Source organism: Thermobia domestica, chromosome 8 (assembly GCF_964235325.1).
Source record: "Thermobia domestica chromosome 8, izTheDome1.hap1.1, whole genome shotgun sequence".
NCBI classification, from domain to species: Eukaryota; Metazoa; Arthropoda; class Insecta; order Zygentoma; family Lepismatidae; genus Thermobia; species Thermobia domestica.
Window position 1 is genome coordinate 191,504,005 of NC_137461.1, and position 24,677 is coordinate 191,528,681.

Genomic DNA, 24,677 nt, shown 5'->3' on the forward strand with positions numbered 1-24,677 from the left:
CGTTACGGTCCTTATGAGGGCCAAGCAGCAGAAGCCGAAATGCAACCTATCCAGAGAAGAAAGGAAAGCCCTCAATGACCTACGAGCAGATGACAGCATCATAATATTACCAGCAGACAAGGGGAATGCGACCGTCATTCTCAACAAGGAAGACTACCACTGAAAATTGACATGCCTACTGGAAGATCCAGCATACAGGAAAATTGACAGAGATCCAACCAAGACCATCGAAAAGAAAACCTCCAGATTAATACAAAGTTTCAGTCTGAATGAAGAAGAAAAGAAGAGGCTTAAACCTTCCGGTTCAATACCACCAAGGATTTATGGCCTTCCGAAGATACACAAGAAAGAAGTTCCATTACCACCCATAGTCAACACCATAGGAGGCCCCACGTACAACCTGGCCAAGAAATTAACTGGACTGCTACAGCCACTAACAGGAGAGTGTACACACCATATCAGAAACTCCAGCCATTTCATACAACTACTACACAGCATCAAGACAAACGCAGATGACATACTCGTCAGCTTTGATGTGGTTTCTCTCTTTACGAGGGTACCACTAGAAGATTCTATTAAACTCCTGGAATCGCACTTCAGCAAGGATATAGTACATCTCTTCAGACACACGCTAACGTCTACCTACTTCAGTTACCAAGACAATTTCTTTGAACAAAGCGATGGTGTGGCAATGGGCTCTCCTCTCTCTCCAGTAATAGCGAACTTCTATATGGAGTATTTTGAACACAAGGCGCTAGAAACAGCAACATACAAACCTAAAGTATTTTACAGATATGTAGACGACACATTCGTCATATGGCCCCATGGTAGACAGAAACTCGACGAATTCCTGCAGCATCTGAATTCTATACACCGCAACATCCAGTTCACTATGGAAACAGAAACAGAAGGAAGACTCCCGTTCCTGGACGTACTCGTATACAAGAAACCAGATGGAAGTCTAGGCCATTCAATCTACAGGAAACCCACGCACACTAATCTCTACCTCGATGCGACCAGTTTTCACCATCCTGCACAGAAGATGGGGGTGTTAAATACTCTAATACACAGAGCATACCAAATAGCAGATCCAGATAATATAAGCACAGAACTGTCTCACCTGGAAACGGTATTCAAATTCAACGGATATTCGTCGAAACAGATCAAGACAGCCATGAGAAAATACAGTAGCAGAAATTGCACCACAAAAGAGGACAACACGGCAGACAAGGAAAATATTGCAGTTATTCCATATATGGGAAAAACCTCCAACCAACTAGCAAGACTATTGAAGAAATTCAACATCAAGACTGTACACTGCCCTCCACCGAAGATCAGGAGTTTACTACCAACTGCAAAAGACTCATTGGGATTAAAGACACCAGGCATCTATAGGATCACCTGTGAATGTAACGCCACTTACATAGGTGAAACGGGAAGGAACATTGAAGACAGAATGAAAGAACACCAGCGACACACCAGACTTAAACAACCTGAAAAATCTGCAATAGCCGAACACTCCATACAATACAATCATACAGCCATGTGGGACCAAATTGAAGTACTAAAGAAAAGCAAACAGTTCTGGGACAGGAAAATACATGAAACTCTATTCATCCGTTCATACAAGCCATCCATCAACAGAGACGAAGGTTATCATCTACCTGACATCTGGATCCAGCTTCTCAGTACGAAAAGAAACATCAGCCAATCAGAGAGCAGTTTCCACCAGCAAAATCAGAGCACGCCATTGGCCAACAAAAACAACCAATAGAAACACAGCAATTCCTAAAGACCACAATATAAATTGTACGACCAGCACACTCCAACACATAGCTCTGAAGATGTTGCCGCTGTATGGCAACGAAAGCTCAGCACAGCAACACTCACTCTGGCAGCAATCCCGAGAACATTGGATTAATAAGATTTTTTGTTTTTGTTTGTTTCTGTGGAGAGTTGTCAGAAGTGGTTTAATGCGCATTTAAAGGTGACAAAGTACATAATAACTTGGAAGGTCATCAGGAGAAAACCAGAGATATGGGCATCAAGTTGGTGGGAGACATTGGGAAAAGTTTCGATATCGATGGATGTCATAAGAAAAAGTGGAAAAAGCAATGGTTAAAATATGAATGTTAAAAAAAAAATTGTAACTATCAGATACTTGTAACAAAGTAGATTCAATAGAACAGTATTTTGATTCACACATAGCAAGGGGAGAATATTTGAAGTTAGTGTTGGCGAGTTTAAAATGTTTTATTAAAGGGAATATGCCGATTGGGTTGGTGTGTTTCGCGAGATATTTAGTTTACTATCACCTTCAAATGACACGATATTACCTTTTTTTTCCTAGTGCCATTAATGAATATAATGGAAAAGTGCTTCAGGTAAAACTTATGTATTTTTGGTCGCAGAATCCGAATCTGCAATAAAAGTAAGGGGTTTCAGTTTGAAATTTTAAAATTGCTCCTGCCTCCTCACCTTAAAGAATACGGGTTAACTTCTTTTCAAGATAGTTAATTAGATCTTTTAAAGATACTGGACACGTATTTCGTGATTCTTAAATTGCAAGTACTGTATATTTCTAGACATATTCCATTGTCTTGACCTAATTGTTGCACCCGCTATTGAAATATAATACGACGCTTAAAAAAGTTATTATAGTCTATTAAAATTCTTTAGACTAACAAAAATAGCATTCGTATTGGCGTTTTCGTACATCGATTTAAAAATATTAACCTAACTATGCAAGTTGTCAAGAATAGCTACTTAGAAACAGACATTAAGCAATATAACTCTTAATATAAAGTCTTTACATTTTTGTATTATTATTCGATATTCTTTTATTTATTTATTAACTATGGAACAGCAGATACATTCAAATAAATAAGTAAATACAGAATGAATAAATAAATTCTACGATTTTCCTACAAGAAGTATTCTTATTATAATTACTTATTGACCGTACGGAACACATCTTAATAAATCACTCACATACTAGTGGTTCTTCCAATTTTCCTTCTTTCCTGTATTTCCAATCAATCACTCGGTCATTCTTCTTCGTGACATATGAAAGCTCAAGTATTTTTACAACGGGTTCTTACATTTTCTTCTTGTGTCTCAGAAGTATTAAGTCAATATTTATTGTAAATCTTTATTGATATATTTAGTCGCCTACCTTGTCCAATTTTTATAGCGATTTCCTATTTTCAACAGTAGGTAGCGGTAAAGTTAATGCACTATCATAATTCACTACTACCTTCTTACTCTTATTTGTGTTTCAGGTGTCTTTCCGGTGGATTATTCTTAAACAGCAAGCCGCCATAAACGCTACACAGGCAATTATTTAAATCACTAGTATAAATTGTATCCATTCTTATTGGTAACCAAAAATAAACTTTACAGTTCTATTCATGTATTTTTTTCTGTAACTATTAAAAATGCAATGAAGGTTTTCTCGCTAATCTTTTGGTTTTGTCTTGTTGATATAATTGGCGTTGATATAATTAGACTCGGATCTTCAGGTGAAAACTTATAGTTCAGAATAAAAAGTAAAGTCGTGTATGTAGATTTTGTGACAAATTAAAGTAGTAGCACCAACTTTTACAGTACCTAAAAATGACTAATTCAACGTTAGTGGTTATTTTTGCCTATTTTGTGCAAGGTGGACGTGAAAATTTTCAGAAGTTTAACAGTAGTTTTTTAACAAGCACTAAAGTGTTTTTTTAGACTGCTTCAATTTGAACTAACCGCCCGCTTTCGTTTATTTTTTAGAATTTGTCGCTCGCACTGTATGACTTTGGTTTATTCCTTATTCAATTTATTTACGAGAAGTTTGAATAAATAATGATGCAGACGAGATGAAGGATCATTCTGATATACCTAGAAGCATCAATTTTTATTATTTCATATTGTTAAATAATTAAAAAGGGGCAAAATTATTGGTTATTATGGGCTTTTATGTGAATAACATGAAAGTGATGGCAAAAAGGAAACTAAAAATATGAAGTATTAGGTACACTCATGTCCAAAATTATTGTCGCATGACTATAAATATGTTGTTCTAGTAATATAATTTGATAACGAATTCGCCCGGTATTTCTTATAATGTTATTATGTGTATAATCGGCAAAGACCAGTAAATAAGAACAATGAAAGGAAAATAAAATTTTCTTGTCCATTTAGTTACATTTTATTTTACTCATTAAGATTTTCGTATTTATAATTCTTATCCTATGAAATTTACCACAAATATACATTTCCTGATTATACACATAGTATCAGTATTAAAAGTACTCTGCAAAATCATTATCAAATTATATTCTTACAAGAAGACAGTTATAGATATGCGACAATAATTTTGAACATGAGTGTACGTGTTACATGCAGGCAGCAGCATCAGTTACCTAAGAATTATAACGAAAGATAACACGCAACTAGGTAACATTATATGGACATTGATATCGAAAAACCATACATTTCTGGGTTGGTAATAGTAATTTCTTGCGGTGCAATCAATTTAAGTGCTATACATATAAAATACCTATGAAGCAAATCATATCAACACAATTTTATAGACAAACGATGAACATAACAGACTTTGTGAAATCATGAAATTTCTATGAAGGAAACAGCTATAGAGTTGAAAGACTAAAGAAATATTTGCTGCAGCTTCTGACATTCACTGACAACTACAAGAGAAATTACAAGGTTCATGAAGATGCTACTGCTGCAACTTCATTCAACCAATCAACCCGATAAATTCCTACTCAAATTTTGGTTATTGATAAACGTGATATGATTATCTGCTCAATGGATTTCCGTATCTTTGTAAGGACAATGAACCTCCGCGTAATTTAGTTAGGTAATTCGTTATGCTAAAATTAATGTATCCTGAACTCATGTTTAAACGTAATTTGTGACGCCTTCTTTACAGGAAGGCATTTGGAAGGATCTAGTTAAATAGGTACAGTCCGCAACAAAAAACCTGCAACATGAGCATATATGTTTACTGTGAAACGATGAAGTCTTTTGCTCCAAAGTAAGTGTGATGGGGAGGACGCCGAGATTTCTGCTGGCGTGATTCGTGCCACTTAGACGTTATGTTGATTCCCTGCGCTGTTAGGCGTAGTTTCACAATAAACTTACATGCTCACGTTGCAGGTTTTTTGCTATGGACTGTACAATGAGGAATACACGAAAGGAACTGCCGAAAGGATTTGTTAATGAAAAAGAATAAATCATTACTTTATATGAGATAAACGTATACAGAGATGAAACGAACAACATATTAACAACGTGAAAGTTTTTTTTTTTTTTTTTTTTTTTTTTTAATTGCTTACTTTCACATCAATGTATCCTCATCCGCAAAAAAAAGTTCGCATATACTGTAACTTCCACATTTTCATTAATAACTCGCTTTTCTGACTATATTATCGCTTCTTTGTGCTTTCCTTAACAAAGCAGTGTAATAATGCATAATTATTTATTATTTTAGAGAAAAAATAAAGCAAAATAAGCAAATTATAAGCAAAAAACCTTTAATCTTATGAAACCTTAGTGTGTCAAATAATTACACGAAGAATATCCCGTGGGAAAAAAGAGGGAAAATGACACAGGTATTAGGAAACACTCACTAACATGTGAAGCTATTGAACAGAAACATGAACTGAAGAGTCAACTACGTATTTCTGCGTTTAATATGCAATTCACACTTCATGCACAGTTCCAATATGCAAAATCAGTCAATATCTTCAGTTGAAATTACTGATATAGGGAGAAAATGACTATTTAAAACTTCAGGTGTGAACGTGCGCTTGGAGCGATATATGAGCATTATTACAGCCTATTCTTTCATAAATTGTCTCGGTGGTCAAGCGTGTTTAGTAGTGTTCTTGAAAGTCTAGCATCGGAGGGCGGCGGTTCGAATCTGCCTCCCGGCAATTTTGATTTTTTTCAACATATGGAAACATTTCTTTAAATATAAAGTTCTGCTTTGAAGTGCTTGAAAAAAAAATCAGATGAACTATCACGTTTCAAAGCCTGTTACATTTGTTCACCCTGTCATCATTTATATACGAAGGCGCTAAAATGAGGAACGTTAACATTGTTATAATGGGAACAACTTTCTGATTTGAATACCAACCTTAAATCACACGTCCAAAATGAAAATTATTCATGTTCTGATACCTATTGTAATATACAGGTGTGTATATAGAGAGAAAGAAAGAGAGAGAGAGAAAGTATGTGAGAGAGATAGAAAACAATATATGCTGTAATTTTAATTACAACGTAAAAAGTTATTGCAATTCATAATCTGGATTTTTACAAAGCGATTTGAACGCTTGAAGCGACTTAATATTCATAAAGCATCTTTTTCTTGAAGTGTCGCAAATAGTCCGATGCTTTGTAATATGTGCCAAAGAAATAAATGCATGTTTTTAACAGGATAGTATCGTCTACCTTTTGCTTCAATTGATGGTATAAAATAATGTTGAGTTGATTTTAACATCCCTTTCAGCATCGAGGCTATATGAGACGTTTACCTACTGATTAGCGTGAAATCCGAACCACATGAGCTCACACCGGGAATCGAACCGGGTCTCTTACGTCAAAGGTGCGTATGCTAACCGCTTAGCTACGAAGGAACTCGGTATGAAACTAGAATAGCACACATTACCCCATATTATTTCACCGAAAGATTTCTGTTTTATGATCAGTTAAAATAGTATTTCTGGACACCGTAGCGAAAAATGTATTTGCTTTTTCAAGTAGTGTACGAAAAATAAACACAGTAGAAACGAAACCAAGAAATGAATTCAAAGTAAAGTGCTTTGCCTCTCTCGAATAAATCACTCAATGTATTACAAGTGCATATCTCGTGCATTTCCAGTAGAATTATTAAAACGCACTGGCTTCATAACTTGGCTGTGTGGTCTAGTGGCTAGCATGTGTGTCTGTGGTGTACAGGGTACCGGGTTTGATTCCCGGTGGGAGAACTTTTGGAATTTTAAATGTTCTCGACGTGTCTGTGTTTGTGTCCCTATCATTCAAGGTTACTGTAAAACGTGTATAACCGAGTAGGAAATATACAGAAAGTACTGATAAGGGGAAAGTAGACTTTGGTAAGTGAACTTCGGGGCCGCCTTTCGCGACGTAAATTAAGAAGAAAATAAGTGGGTTTAGCGAGGCGCTTGAAATTACAGTAATATTTGACGGTTCGGTTCCTAGTCCGGTTTTCTTTCAATATAAGGATATTTTATTTTTTCTAAATACAACGTTACATTTTTAACATTTGAATTGGTTATAAAAACAAAATCAGATAAACTGTCAGCTTTCAAACCTCTGTCACTTTTATTCATCATCTGTTTGTATACGAAGATGACGCTATGGAAATGCTAGCACTACCAAAGTTCAAATAGATTTCTAAGTTAATATCAAATTGAAAACACACGCCGAAAATGAGAATATATGTTTCTGCTTTATATGTATAGTTCAATTATACCAAACAAAATCAGCTATCCCCATTCCCTTTGGCGGTAGGGGTAACTTTAAAATTTTAAAGTGGGACCCCCATTTCTTATTGGACATTTCGATTCTCCAGAAAAAAGTGACTGATTTCACCCAGAATTGAAAACAATTCCTTCACGGATGGCACTTTAATCGATACGGGAAAAGGAGGGGTAGCAAAACGTTATGAAAATGTTTTTTGTCAGATCCGTGCTCTGTGGTCATACAGTTAGCATACTGGACTGCACAGTCAGAGATCCTGATTTCAATTCCTAGTAACCCTAGGGGAACACCAAATGAGTACATAACAAGTAGTGACTATTTTCATGAATATATGCATCATATAAAAATCGCTTAAAGTTTGATACTAAGGTATTATTATTATTATTATTATTATTATTATTATTATTATTATTATTATTATTATTATTATGTTACATATACTTGAGCTTATAATTAGGAAGACCTAGGCGCAGATGGGAGGACAATATTAAGATGGATCTCGCAGAAATAGGAATACAAAGTAGAAACTGGATCCAGTTAGCTAAGGGTAGAAGTCAGTGGAGAGCTTTTGTGAATGCGGCATTGAACCTCCGGGTTCCATAGGCCATAGAATTAGTTAGTTAGTTAGGAGGGTAAGTGTGCCTAAAGTCAGCCGTCTCCAGTAGTCAGCCATTTTTCAGTAAAAAGCATATTAAATAAACATACAGTAGCTTGTTATCAAACAAATAATCAACTACAACTTAAATCAGAGCTCCAGTATTCAACCTCATTTGTTCTGGCCTGGTGTGACTCCTCGTGGCAGAAAAGAAAAATTATCATTTGAGGTCTGCTGATGCAAGTGAGCAAAGTGCGCATTTTGTTAATAAAAAAAATAAGGAAGAAGCTTTACTTCAAAGTTAAGTTAAAATTATATTATTGTAAAATAGTACGAGTTATTGCTTTCTTCTATGCATGAATGTATCGTAGCTTATCAAAAATTCGTGGTTTATGATACAAAACAAGATATTGCGTAGAAATAAGGGGGGCTGACTACAAGTTGCATTTTTGATAACGTTTTCCGGTAGTCAGCCATTAGGGGCTGACTACTGGAAATGACTCTTCATTTCAATTTCCAATGGTCAGCCCCCCATTACTTTCAACAGACGACTACTGGATACATATACTCCAGTAGTCATCCAGTTATCATTCATTCAATTTAAATGACACATGACATACAACTAAGACACTTAACTAATACGTAGAAGACTTTTCTAACGATTTAATGAAAAAGTAACTGTTATGATGTCACTAATTGCATCATACAAGTATAATACAGTTATAAAGTACGGGACAAAATTAAACGATCGAAAATGCCATTAAAACTTATGACGATGTTGGTCGTTTATTTTTGTCCCGTACTTTAATATCAGTCTGGTATTGTAACCATTTCAATTCTTGTATTTTTCTAGAACTGAGGGAAAAAAGGTTAAGGATTTATGGCTGGTCTGAATTATTTCTCTAAAATTTAAAAAGGACAGGTAATGAGTATTTACTTTACCCTAAGCATACGCCCTACATAAGCTTTAGGGGCCCGGGCCCCCCAGCCCTAGCAGGATCGACGCCCTTGACCCTGATCATAGCTTAGTCTTTTAATCTAAGGTAGCTATGAGGAAGTAAGGGTTATCCATATCTAATTGATTTATTTTTTTAAATTACTCCGCACAATGTCGCGTTTCTGCACGTTTTTAATTCCAAGGCTGCAATTGCTCTTCAACTATTATTATTATTATTATTATTATTATTATTATTATTATTATTATTATTATTATTATTATTATTATTATTATTATCTGTTCTGTTCCTAGAGTTGCCTGATTGCCGAAACAATACAGAATAATCATAAATATTTACATTCTAACTCACTATGAGCGTGAGGAAAATATGTCTAACAGTTTAAGAACGCGTGATTTAGCGTTTCTTTCAACCAGTCCAAAGACATCTACTGGAATAGACTCAGTGTCAGATGTTTTTGCAATCAGGTGCGTTGAGGATACTCTATCCAAAGAGTCTTCTTATTCTACACTAATGAAAACATATAAGGCTATTGTTCTGTCCGAAGAGGATCGATCTGCTATCAGTAGATACTTGCTAGTGAAATGCTGGATATCTTAGTCCTGGAACATACCAAATTTTAGCAATTGGCCGTCTAGAGCCTACAAATATATTTTCGATATCAGAAATAGACGTTACGTCTGACTCAAACCAGGAAAACAACATATCCGTTATGGCATCTTGCACTGAAGCGACGCAAGGTGAAAGGTCTGCTTCTGTTTCTACAGTCAGTAGAGCCAGAAATAACTCCATATGATCTCAGAAGAAATTCAAAGAAAACCTTCGTAAAATACTTCCATATCATCTGGCTTTGATTAGCATCTTTTCTGGCTAGCTCCAATCAAAAACAAAACTACCAAACATGTGCCCAGAGAAAATGTTCAAAGTGCAGTATCCTCCCAAGCATGGAGAAATTATCAGATGGTAAAGAATGAAAAGAAAAGAAAACTAGAAGAGGACTGTCTAAAATGAAAAAGGGAGAGAATATAAAAGAAAGGAAAAATTTTAAGTCAAACAAGAAGAAAAGGACTGTCAAGCCAAGTAGCACTAGTAGTTAAAAAGACGAGACGCAAGAAGTTGTTGAAATGCCGTCTAAGGCCTGAAGAAGAATTCATAAGTGATATTGAGAACGATACACTTAAATATATTGGGTGTCACTTTTGTGATCACTGGTACCACTTAAAATGCACGTGCCTCAGTGTATTATCGTACGAGGAACCTGCTAAACAAGTGCTTATGTGTCCTGAATGTGCTTAATGAACTTCATATTAAAGGGTTAATGTCATAGCTAAATATAAATATCAATCTATATATATAAAAGAGAACGCACAAAATCCTTTGTCCGCTCATCACGCTAATACGGCTGAACCGATTTCTTTCATTTTTGGGGGGTTGTTAGGATTTGGACCCTAGATGGTTTTTATCATATCACTTTAATTTTCAATTACCAGTGTCTTGAGATAATTGACCATTCAGGTGTCCATACGTACAAATCCTTTGTTATTAGTTCATCATAGGTATAAAAATAAACGTATTTATATGCAACCCGCATGACCCTGTGACTCGGCGGGTTAACATAACTGACAGGCGCTATAAATCACTTGAAAGCGAAAAAGTAAAAATTATCTAAGTAACAAAGTTTATTGCGTTCCGGGGTGACCGCAGCGAAGCGGGGTGAACGCTGCTAGTGTAAATATAAATGTAAATATAAATAGGCCTATATATTAGTTTTAAATAGGCTAGTCTAGGCCGAGGCACATTTTTCTTAGTTTATGGTAAATATCATACAAGAAGTCTTTTTTCCTGTATCGCAATATATTTTCCACCAGACCTGCTTCTAGCCACAGAGGTTTGGGGGGGCATAGATATGTTAGGGGGGGCAAGTCATTAAAAATCTCTTACACATATCTAAATTGTGTTTTTTGTGTTGAGGTCTGGAGGGGCCACGAAAAGTTTAGGAGGACCAGGCCCCCTAGCTCCCTCTAGTTGCGGGCCTGTTTTCCACGTAGTGTTTCTTTGTAGGAACTCTGAGTGCAATATATTTGTCCCTTAATTTGCTACTGAGGAATTGATCTCTAAAATTCCATTAAAAAAGTCAATTCTATAATGTGGCTGAGTACTGGTTAAAGTAATGGCTGACCTTTGGTTTTCATAGGCCGACTACTGTTTTTTTCAGGGTTTCTGGTATTTTCTTTTTCCTGTGTAATTATGTATAAAAGATTTCCTATGCGAGCTACACAAACGTAAAATTTAAACACTGTTCTTTCTAATGACATATGCAGTAAAATTTATTAGTAAAAAATGATTTTTTTATACTTTAACAAAGTTGAAAATCTCCTTAAATGGTCGACTACTGGCACATTTACCCTATTACTTGAGATGCAAACTATAGTTGCAATTTTTTGAAGGAATGTTGCCTAACTGGATAGTAGAACTTTACATATTGTTTTGTCTGTGAAACATATGCTTGTTTAGCTTTATTTGAAAGTGTTAATTTTGCCAAAAATATTGAACGTTGGAAAACCGCAATAGCATTTCCTTATGCGGGCCAAAAAAAAGAGAGCTGATATTTCTAAAGGAGGCAATCGTAACAAAAACGGATAGGAGATAAACATAAATCGAAAATGTTATGTTGAAAAACATTTTCATTGATTTTGTCTTCTGCCTCAGGCACTGACAAGGTCAGACAAATATTGTCTATTACGTTTAAAATTGCCTAAAGGAAAGTTGAACAGAATACCACAGATCTTATCACTCAGTAATCAGTTGTGAAGTGCTCCCTTGTAGTCAAACAACATATATCGAAATAACGTGTTTTCTGCCTTTTAGCAAATAAAAACTACGATCTTTCTAGCTCTTGGAGTAACCAACTGCGCATGTCGTTTTATAGCTTCAACTAAAAGGGGTGCTCATTCAACGTGCAACTCTTGAAAAGGGTAGAAGTCAGAAATGGCTGAGAATAGAAAAGAGCGTGTTCTTGCTTTAGTGCAAGAAGGCTATTGCGCTGCACAAGCCGCTGAAAGGTGTGGAGTTTTACCAAGAACAGCACAGAAGTGGATAAAGCGTTTTCGAGAGACTGGAAAAACTATGTGGCGCCGAGGTAGTGGTAGGCGTCGTGTGACAACACCTGAGCAGGATGCCCAGCTTGTTGTTACTGCGCAACTTAATCCCAACATGACCGCCAGACAACTTCGGCACGCATCATCTTTTCCAGGCTCTCGAGATACTGCTGTACGGCGTCTTAGGGAAGCTAATCTTCACGCCCGTCGTGCTGCGGTGAAAGAATTCCTCTCGGAAGATCATATAAGACGACGGCTTCAGTTTGCGGAAGAAAATGTGAACCGTGATTGGAGACATGTTGTCTTCACAGACGAATGCACATTTTCTTCCTCAAATAATGGCCCAGTAGTCGTGTATCGTCCGAGAGGCTCCAGGCATGATCCCAGATACGTTTTCCACAAACGTCACTGTGGACGCGTATCTGTATCTGCTTGGGGTTTCATGACATCACAGTGTCTTGGAGTACTCCATAGGGTAGAGGGGCGTCTTACAGGTGAGCAATATTTACATATCCTTCGGGATGTTAAGTTGCCATCTGTGCGTTTTATCTACCCCGATGGAGTAATCCAGTTTCAGCACGACAGGTCTCCGGTTCATATGTGTCAATTAGTTCAGAATTGGCTCTCGCAGCAGGCTGATTTAGAGGTCCTAGATTGGCCACCGCGTGGAGCCGATATGAATATAATTGAGACAGTATGGGCAGAGGTCAAAAGGGTGATTAAAGAGAACTGGCCTAACCCGCCTCCATCCACAAAAAATCAACTATGGAAAATCGTTGAAAACAGCTGGGAGGAAGTCTCCCGTAGTGAACGCTTTCTCCGCAGACTTACCGAAAGCATACCCAGAAGGCTCCAGGCAGTCATCGATGTAGAATGTCATTGGACCTCCTATTAGACACTTATATATAAACAGCCCTTTTCAGGGCTACGTATTCCCTTTCATTCTTTTTTTTTTTTTTTTTTTTTTTTTTTTTTGAATGTCAATGAAAATGTATCTACGTCACTTTCACCATTAAACAATGAAAATGAAAAAAAAAACATAATAGCAGTGGACAAGACTCGATCGTGCAAACTTGTGTTCTGTAGTCTCTCACTTATCCCCTGAGCTACGAAGTAACACGTAGATTTTTTGAAAAAGATATTAGTAGTTCATAACAACACACTCCCTTTTTATGTAATTCATGTGCCCCTTGTTGCTATCGATGGCTTGAAAACAAAATGCTACACATTATCCCATATCATTTCACCAGTAGATTGCTGTTTTCTGATCAGTTAAAACAGGATTCCTGGATATCTAAGCGAAAAATGTATTTCTTTTTCATGTATTCTACGAAAAACCTAAAGAGTAAACAAAATCGAGACAAGCAACTTTCTCGAACAAACCACTCAATGTATCAGTGTCATTGCAAACAACGTCTCGCTGATGTAATGAATAACAACATGTAGTAAAGATCATGGGGTCTTCAGATCAAATACAGCTTCTCATATGGTTTTGTTTTCTACAGCACAATAGAATTTTTAAAAAAAAAAATATCCAGTCATGTGAGAAAAACAAATTTTGCAGAAATATAACATTTCGTTTTGAGAGGCGTATTAGCACGAAGAAATAGTTTTATTTCTTGCAATCCAAACCGTGAAGAATGAGCTAATGAATAGCGTTTATGGATCTTCCAATAAGCACCATCCAGTGTGTTGTCGTCGGCAACGTTATGTTTTTCCTTTTCTTTTTTTTTCTCGTTTTCGCGCATCACATTCTGTTTTTCAATGACTTCTAATGCTAAATTTTAATCCGCTGTTACTTCGTTCGTCGTTTTCACTTCCACCTACAATATTAGATTTAGGCATAGCTGACTATCCTGTAATTTGTATCGAAGTTTTGTCAAGTTTCTAGTGAACGTCAGCTAACCATTTTCTTCCAAGTACTAAATGTATTCAAATATTTATTTCAAACGACTGATTTGATTTCCCGTGATGATCGGACAGACAAACACTACGTCACTTTTACATATTGACCGCCTTATTTGGAACTTGCCCCATTTCCTCCTCAAAAGTGGATTTTTAAGGACAACGGAAGGTGGGCTCACATATTTTAAAATAAGGTGTTTATATCCATCTGTTCCTCTTACCAGATATGTGTTAATGAATCCGACTGGACCAAATGCTAAATACCGTATATTTAAAAGATAATTTCAAGTGCTTCATCCGTTTTGCTGTGAAGACAAGACACAATCTCGATGTCATCATTCTTAAATATTGAGCAAAAACGATACAAATTGCCCCTCTTCTCCATTTAGTACCGAAATTTCTAAACACGGTCGGACACGTGCACACTCGTTTTAAATAAGGAATTTATGTATCATATTTCATCTCACAAACGTGAGAGATTCTATTTTTGGCATACATTTTAACCCCCTCTCTTCTGTTTGGATCCGCATTTCAATAAAAATGGCGTGACAACAACCCAGTCCGAGGTAGGTGTTAACTTTGTTAATAAAATTAATTTCAAACGGTTCAGCCATTTTTCGTTATGATAAACAACGTGTTTTTAATTTATATACTATGCAAATATAGGTTAATAGTATTGTTCTGTCTTGTTATTTATTTATTTAAGTTATTTATTGATATAAAATTGAGGTGTTACGTTTAATGTTTAACAATACCTAGCATTTACCATGTTATCAACCGTGAAGTAGCGAATTTTGTGTCTAATATTTATATTATATTCAATTTAATATGTCACGCTAGTAGCAAATTAAGCATAAATGCGAAAACATTGTTCACTTTCAGTTCTCAAGAGAATTTCTTTCCTGTCTTTCTATTATTTTGTCAATAGCTTACAAAACACTGGCATCAGACTTTTGGAATTATATTTTTTAACGTTTTTCCCATAAACTCCCCTGAAAATTTAACCTGAATCGACCCTTACCGGGAATCGAACCCGAGACTACAAGAACCAAAAACACTCGCGCTAGCCACTAGACTTTTTTTATTTTTATTCCACGTTAATTAGTAAGCCCACGTTTCATATAGCCTCGCTGTTGAAAGTGTTACGTGAATATAGACTAGACCAAAATTAATTATTGGTGTCCATTTCAGGATCACTCAGTATTATGTTTTTAAGTGTTAGAGTATTACAAAATCCAACACTTTTCAGTGCCTTATTAAACAACTTATTTTTTAAAAAAAAGTCTTGAATGTGTATTCACGGATACATTACGAATAAAAATCACTATTAGAAACAAACATTTGCAGTAAAAGGAAAAGCAGAAACTATTTGTGTAATAAAAATGTATATCTTTGTCAAAATATTTGTGACTTGGTGTAATCCATATTCACGTAACATTCCTCCACTAAAAACATGCTACCGAGTGATCTTGAAATGAACATCAGTAAAAAATTTTGGTCTAGTCTCTATTCACATAACAAAAGGAACAATAAACTAAAAATCAACTCAACACTACTTTTATACCACCAATAGCAGCAAGGGGCAGACGATACTATCCCGAAAAAATGCATTTATTCCTTTGACCCGCATTGCAAAGCATCGGACAATTTGCAACATCAATTACAAAAGCTTGAAGAGAAAGAATCTTTATGGACAATAAGTTTCTTACATACAATATTCAATTATAAAATGCCTACTACTTATCTTTCTTATTTAATTTATGGGGCGCGATGGTTCACTGGTAGAGCGCTTACCTTTGGTGCATGCGGTCTCTGGTTTTATTCCGTTCAAGTAAGCTTGTGGTGGACAACATTATGTCCGTGACTTTTCTCAAAGCATTTCCTTTTCCTTCCACTTTCTCATTCCACCAATTCTTATATCATTTTCTTACTTTAATTATCTTCTCCCTTAGCCTAAAATAGCAGGATTCTAGAACACTGGTCCGTATACCAATTGAGTGGTGATGAAGAAAGCAATCAACCTGGTTAATCTGCCTTCACTCGCTATCGCTTGCTCGACATTACTATATGAATTGTGTATTGAGATTTGATAAAGAAAAGAACCAAACTGGTTACTAATCCAAATTCTCCTCTATGTGAGGACCAGCAATCTAGAACCTTCCCGCCTAAAGGGCGTAATAGTGGAATGTTAAATATTTCATTTCATTTTCTAATTTAATTTAGCTCTTCCACATAATATTTTATCTGAAATAATAATAAGATATTATCAAGTGCTCGCAAAGCTGGGAGCGATCTCGGAATCTACCGTAATGTGCGGTAATCTTATTAAATATGTTTCACTACTAGATCAGTTGTTGAATGTTTCATAATGCTATACTAAATTCCATAAACATTCAAGCGAAATAAGTAAAATTGATGAGATTGACAATTTAAACCGCACAGTATTGCAAAGCTGGCGGTGTAAATATTTACTCCATTACGCAAACTCTGTTTCAAATACAACCATTATTATACAGTTCATTTTCATAAACTTGTTCTTATAGCAACTATATCATTTCCTATTTAAATTCAATTTATAGATAATTTTGTGTTACATATCAGCTGATACTCATGCTATAAACTATACAATAAGTTAACATTCGATGTAAATAAATAAGAAATGTATAATGTTACAGATTCTGGAATTGCAATTTAATTCAATTTTAAACTGTATACATTTTCTATATGATTGTTTCATTTACTTTATAAAAATCCAGATTATGATTTACACTAACTGTTTTAATTAAAAATACAAGCTTATACAGGGTGCGAGGAAAGTCACGGAACGGTCCAATATCTCGCGAAATATACAGATCAGCAAAACAAAAATAACACGTGTTAAACAGTTTTGAAAAATCTATCCAATGATACCAAACGCAACCCTCCATTCCCACACGGGGGGTAACTTTAAAATTTTAAATGGAAATCCCAATATTTTGTTGCACATTTTGTGTTCAGAATAAGTAACAGTGATTTGACCCAAAATTGAAAACAGTGCCTTCACGGATAGCACTTGAATCGACACATAAAAAATGGAGGCGGCAAATCTTTATGAAAATGTGGCCTCTCAGTGTCGAGCTCTGGGCCATGCGGTTAGCGTACGGGACTGCGGCATGAAAGGTCATGAGTTCGATTTCCACGCAGAGTAAAATTTTCATGTGATTTTTTTTACCCACATAACGAATTCATACATTTTAACTTCCATAAAATAATGCATTTGTCCATATTTATTAATTTGCAAGAAAATACAAATGGTGAAAGAAATGGCTTATTTTTGTTGTAAAAAACCCTACTACTAAGAACTACTTCATAAAGCTACTTTGCAAAACAATTATCGATATTGTATTCCATGTAACTTCATCATCGCACACACTGTTTTCAATTTTTGATCAAATCACTATCACTTTTTCTGGAGAATCCACATATGAAATAAAAAATAGGGGTTCCCATTTAAAATTTTAAAGTTATCCCCCTTAGTCCCCAAGGAGGTAGGGATAGGTGATTGTGTTTTCTATCATTGGATAGCTTCTTTAAAACTATTTAACATGTGTTATTTTTGTTTTGGTGATATTTATACTTCGCGAGATATTGAACCGTTCCGGGAATTTTTCCGCACCCTGTATACAGTATTTTATCTCTCTCTCTCGCACTCTCACTCTCTATATTACAACTGAGTGTTGCAATAGGTATCAAGAACATGAATAATTTTCATTTTGGCCGTATGGTTTAAGGTTGGTATTCAGATCACAAATCTGTTCTCATTATAACGGATGTGGTATTAACGTTAATAAGGATCGTTAACGTTCCACATTTTAGTGTCTTCGTATATAGCCTAATTGATGAACATAGTGAATAAATGTGACTGAGCTTTGAAAAGTGATTGTTCATCTGGTCTTGGTTTTTAAGCACTTCAAACTAGACATTTATATTTTAAAAAATATTTCACTATATTGAAAAAAAAAAGCGTTCCGCACTCAGACTCGAACTACCACCCTTCGGTTCTAGAATTTCAACAGCATTGCTAAACCCGCTTGGCCACGCAGGCATGTTACGAAATAGCGCGTTCTGATATTAGAAATAGACTCGCTCCAAGCGCAGGTTTACACTTGGAGTTTTAAATAGCCATTTTCTGTTTTTTTCAGTAATTTCAACTGAAGATATTGATTGATTTCCCATATTGGAACTTCACGTGAAGTGTGAATTGTATGTTCATCTGAAAAATACATCATTTTCTGTTCCTTCAATTTTACGTATTTGTGAGTGCTCCTAATACCTGTGCACTCTATGGAGTGAATTTCCCTCGGGATATTCTTCGCGTAATTATCTGACAGACTAAAGTTTCATAACAATCACAGTTTTTTGCTTATAATTTTCTTATTTTGCTTTATTTTTTCACAAAAATCATAAATAATTATTCATTACTACACTGCTTTGTTAAGGAAAGCACAAAGAAGCGACAATATATTAAGAAAACTGAGTTATTAATGAAAATGTGGAAGTTACAGTATATGCGAACTTTTTTTTGCGGATGACGATACAAAACGGTAAAAATGTCAGAAGATAAGAAAGATGAAACCGGAAATAATAACATAACAGTACGAAATGTAGAATTGGTATTACTGACCAAATACTTAGGAAACACAGTGTGGGTGTACTTATTTTTTGACATACAGGAAGTTTTTGATATAGTGTGTCTCAACTCTTCAGTGGTTCAAAAGAGAAGTGATCGGCCGTAAAATAAGCCGAGAAAATGAAAATTCTTGATAAATTTAGCTGAGAAATTGCGAAAATTATTTTGTAGTGAAAACGAGTACGATAATTCGCCAGATTATTAACTATAGAAGGTGCGACAATGCTAGATCAGGTTGTGCAACTATTGAGGTAAGAGCACAGGAAAAGCAATGTAACAAATTATCTGCCAGAAATAAATTTTTTATGTCGTATCTCGTCTCCTCATTGAGAGTCAGTGCATTCAGTGGTGTGACATTTTGTTATTTGCTTAGAAAACTGACGAAAATACAGCATCATTAACGAATAAAACATACTGACTCAATGTTTTTACATAATCAATATCTACAGTTATAATGTAGAGTTAAATTTGCAGTATAAGAGAATATATTATAACAGAAATATTGTACAATATCATTACCACTATCGTACAATATTACACTGAATGTTTTTTCATACTTTGATAACTATCTTCATTAAATTGATTTATTATTATTACTTAAGTTATTAGGTTAGAAACTGTGTCCTACAGATCTAAATGAACATTCACAATCACTTTATTTCATGCATATCACGCAATGATATGCTACAGATGATAATGTGCTTAATGACAGAATCTCATTCTAATGTTGCAACTAAACGTCTTTCACTAAAACACCCTCAGTAAAACCAAATTCGATCCATTATCCATACTTCCAAGAAGAAATTTCCAGCAACCTCCAATAAATTCGATGATGAGAAGTATTTGCTTTATGTCATAAGAAAGCATAAATACAAAACGAAAGAAAAACTTCCAACGATTTGCAATCAGGATTCTCATTAGATCAACAATGAGAAAGAGGCATAGGGAGAGAGAAAACAATTATCTTAAGACTAAGGTATACTTTGTCGTCACTAATATTATATTATTTACAACTAGTGCTAATAGTACACAGAATCCTTCTCGAAAATTCAAACATGCAGCTATATCCTTTCCATACATACCACCATCTCCAAGTTGTTGGTCTGGACTTGATGTACAATCAAGAAATGAACCACCACTCATACTAAGGTAGGCTACATCACTCACTGAGGACCTTCGTCTGTGGGAGACAGGGGAATCATTTTGAACAAATCGAGATATTGTATCCCTCAATCTCTTCCTCTTCCGGATTCTCGATGTGGAACTAGAACCTGATCCGTGAATCGTGGTCGGGCTTACGACATCAGCATGCTGAAAATATTATCTAGCTTTATCAAAATATCACTTCGTTACAAAAAACACATAACAAAATATAGCTGTATAAGTACAAGCTCCTGAACATCTCGAGCTCATTTAACGGTACATTTTACGAACAATTAGAAATGGTACAGTGTTTACCACCTACAGAGCAGTTTTGAATAACAAGGGCATATCTTAGTCTAAATGGGATGCTAACATCCTCTTTTGGATTCAAATATTTTTATGTATCAAGCAAAAAATACCTTTTTCTGTACAGATACGAAATAAGGGTGCTAACTCTCAAATAATAACATGATTTGAGATCTCTTGAAACTTCTTAATTTTGGAGGAAAATATTTGAAACAAACAAGATATAAATACAACGTACACTGAAAACTTATATAATGCGAATATACAGGTCGCATTATATAACAGGGGCAACATGCGAACAATTAGATCATTATACATCTATCATGAACAAGATATGTTCTTCACATTGTATATTCGCTAGTTGTAAAATTCTGTGTTTAGTTACCGTATTTGCGAACTATAAGATAAATATCTTCCTTTGAAAAAAAGTCCAAAAATGGAAGAATGCGTGCAAAAAGATTTTCATTATTTATTCCCGATTCTGTGTTGTTTGATTTCTTCTTCGTTTCCTTTTGATCTTTGCGCTCCACGATTATGCATGAAGGCTAAAGAGACAACGATGATGATAAATAAAACGGTAGAATGAAAAAAGTGGGAGAAGACGGGAGACCCCGAGAAAACCCACTTAATGCGAGCTGGGATCGAATCAGAGACCCCATGCACCAGAGGTGAACGCTCTGCCACTGAGCCACCGTGGCTCCTTATTTCCTTACAGTGTGCAACAACATTCCAGCTACGTACCATTCAGTGACTCAGTAAATGTAGTTTGGATACAATCACTTCATTTACAGTTTCATAGAATGTATGCTTTTATCTGGGTGCACATGCGTTATAGACACTTTCAACGCGCGTGCGATTCTACATTTAGTTAAGCATTGTTAACTCCGGATATGTTTCTCGCTAAAATATCACTTAGCATTTATATATATATATATATATATATATATATATATATATATATATATATATATATATATATATATATATATATATATATATATATAATATACAGTGAAAATATTTTTTCCGCCAAATTGAAAATGGGATGCGTCTTATATGCTGGCAAATACGATAGGCCTTGGTGTAGGTTAAGGTGACAAATAAATATACTACAAGTTTAGTGTACTCAAGTTTGTAGTACAGTGAGAACCAAACCTTTTCTAACCACTACACAGTACTTGATTCACACAATTGCAGCGTTTTATCATTATTTCAATAAGTTATATAAATGGCGCCACACCTTTTGCAATGATGACCAATAAATTCCCCCTTACTCCCTAACAGTGATGTTTCAATGAAGAACCAAATTAATACTGTATATTACACTGCTTACACTACTTACATCTTCGAATGTGTAAATTTTTTCGTCAGCTCTTCCTTCATTCTGCACTGAAGTCCAAAACCATTCTGTCTTCACAAAATAAACATTTTGAGGACAATTGTCTGGCATATTTGAAACGGATAATTCGTCCAATACCTAAGAAGAAAGTTACAAGTCAGTCACTAAATGCTATTTTATAAACTATTTGTATTTAAACCAGAGAATCTAAACTTGAATCTCGCATTTAAAGCAAAATCACACAAATATGTAAAATGTTTACAAACTCAGGTAATATCTGGGCGGGTTACAATTACAATGGTGTAAGTCATTTTTTCAGAAAGAAAGACTTAAACACAGAAACTAGATCTACGAGGGTTGCTGATAAAGATTGAGCCTTACCAAGAAAAAATGAGCTAGGAAGCTGAAATTAGCAGGGTATATAGGGCAGGATCTGTATAGACTATGTTGCAAAATGAAATGTTCTATGATTTAACATCCTTTTCTTTTCATTTCAGAAGTGAACATGGCAGCACCTCCAGCAAGCTCCAGTCCAGAGGACCGTCATGAAGTTTCTCTTCCTCCAAGGGAAAGGTGCGACGCAGATCTACGATGAAATGAAACAAACTTTGGGGGACCGTAGGCCGTCATATGCAACTGTCAAGCGCTGGGTAGCAAACTTCAGAACTGGCCATTCTGATGCTGAAAGTACGAAACCCAGTGGCAGGCCTGTTTCTGTGTCTGTTCCCGAAAATGTGCAAGCCATCCAGGACATGATAATGGAAGATCGTCGAATATCAGCCAAAAGGATTACTACATGTTTGGGCATATCACGTGAAAGAGTTGCTACCACTATTCATAATGATCTGGATATGAGCAAGGTTGCAACAAAGTAGATCCCCAAACCCCTGACGAAGGAACAAAAGCAGGAAAGAGTGAGAAATTGGTGGACAGTTTGGAACATTTTGCAAGATGTAAGGTTGGTTTTTTGGAGAAACTCGTAACTGGTGATGAGACGAGGATCTATTGTTATGATCCTGAGACTAAAGAATAGTCTAAAAAATGGTGACACAGTTCTCTCCAGCCAAAGAAGTGCCGTGTGCAGAGGTCTGCACAGAAACAAAGGGCAACAATCTTTTGGGATAAGGACAGAGTTCTGCTGGTGGACTATCTTCCAGTGGGTACAACGATTAATGCAGCATATTACTGTAGTCTCTTGAAGTTGTGCGAAAACATCAAGGACAAAGCCGTGGTAAGATTTCCAAAGGTGTTCTGCTTTTGCACGAGAATGCCTACTCGCACACGGCATCTGAAACACAGGACACATTGGCCACCCTAGGCTTTCAAGTGTTGCCTCATCCCTCTTATTCACATGACCTAGCTCCATCCAATTATCATCTATTCCCGAATCTCAAAAACATCTCAAAGGCCACCATTTTCAGTGTTCAATCGGCAACTGATGCTACAGATGAGTGGTTACAACAGCAAACAAAAGACTTCTATTTACAAGGACTTAAAAAGTTGCAGGACTGATGTCGCAAATACATTGACCTACTAGGGAAATATGTGAAATAGTGTGGGAGTTTCAGATTCCTAGCTCAATTTTTTCTTGATAAGTCTCGATCTTTATCGGCACCCTCTCGTAGTTAAGCCAATCTGTTAACAGAAAATGTAAGTCAGAACTTCATTCAACTGTCAACAGATAAGTGAAAGCTCTCGTGGTAAAGGAAATGGCTGTTTGGTTCCAGAAATTTATTACAGTATCATTTTAGTTAATTGCTGGAGAATGAACACTAAAAAAGAAACGTGACAGCATTGTAAATTTAACTCGTCTATTTGACTTATCTGCTATATTTTTTTCAAAAATACATATTTCATTCATTTCAAAAACTTACTGTTAAAAAGACAACTTGAAACAGCGTAGAATTCAATAAAACCCAAATTCAGCTAGTTCAGTTGGCTGAGAGCTTAAATTTTTTTTAAAAAAATGTATAGGTTTATTTGAAGGTTGAATCTGCTTTCACTCAGTTGATAACGATTACACATTACAACATATGAAGAAAGAGCGTTCAATGAAATGAAAATAAGTTAAAACATAGAAACCAAAAATTTAATGCTAAGATGCGTCATAATAAACATATTTATTGTCAGATAGTTATGGGGATTAACGTCCCGTTCAGCAGCGAGGCTATATGACACATGGACCTACAGCATAACGTAGGCTATGAACCACATGAGCTCCCACCGGGAATGGAACCCGGATCTGCGGCGCCAAAAAAGCGTACGCTAACCGTATAGGCAACAGAAACATCTTTCATGTTAATGCGGACACTATGTTAACTGGCATTAAATTTATCAGGAAAAAACAGCTTAAACACACATCTATTCAGATCAATGAAACTTCAAACAAAACACTACGCATGAAAAAATAAACTTGTACTAACAAATTGTGTCACGTTCCGACATTATAATACGGTCTGAGACCCTTTATGATTTACATATATAGTTTATTTGAATACAAAATCCTTATCCTATAGTTTCAATCTACTCATTCATTAGGAAGATAATTGCAAGTTGTTGTCTATCCCAAATTAACTCTGTACCGTATCGCGTTACTAATTAACAGCGGAAGTTTACTGTTTTATATACTACATTAATTGCATAGTCAGTATTCGATACCATCCACGCATGCACATATGGCACCTGACAGAACATAGAAGTGATCACATGTTCGAGGCTGTTTGAATAACAAGATTATTTTGATACTTTTCTTTCCAAACCTTCCTCGCATCTTCAATTTATAAGATAGTCTAAAAAGTAGTGAGACTCGCGCACGAGATGGTGTTATTGTACCCAATTTAGGGATATATCAGTCACAAGTCGACCTAACGTTATTCGACAACTAATAAATGTGAAAAAACTGTTGGAATTACTATAATCAGTCCTAAAGTATTGTGCCGCGAAGATGAGTGAACCTCCTGCAAAATTGCGCTATACTTTATAATTTTATCTCGATAAAGGCGTAAAGCTGCGCAAGCCCACGAGGAAGTTTGTGATATTCATAGGCAAGATATGTTATCAAAAAACAGCCAAAAGATGGTTTAGTTACTTTCGTTCTGGAAATTTCGATATCCAAGATGCTCCTCGTAGTAGGCGACCAATCACAGCAAAGGTGGAA

At 35.6% G+C, this 24,677-nt stretch overlaps 1 protein-coding gene across 2 annotated transcripts in view; it reads right to left on the bottom strand.

Annotated features, from left to right (window-relative positions):
• The window catches only part of pbl (epithelial cell transforming 2 pebble), a 286,114-nt gene that overhangs the window by 177,227 nt on the left and 84,210 nt on the right, over positions 1-24,677 (bottom strand). For both annotated transcript variants that reach the window (XM_081769346.1, XM_081769347.1), the window contains 2 exons: positions 21,524-21,658; positions 19,815-20,043 (listed from right to left, as the gene is read on the bottom strand). In XM_081769346.1, coding sequence (XP_081625472.1) covers positions 19,815-20,043; positions 21,524-21,658 — 364 coding nt within the window. The remainder of the gene's footprint in view (positions 1-19,814; positions 20,044-21,523; positions 21,659-24,677) is intronic.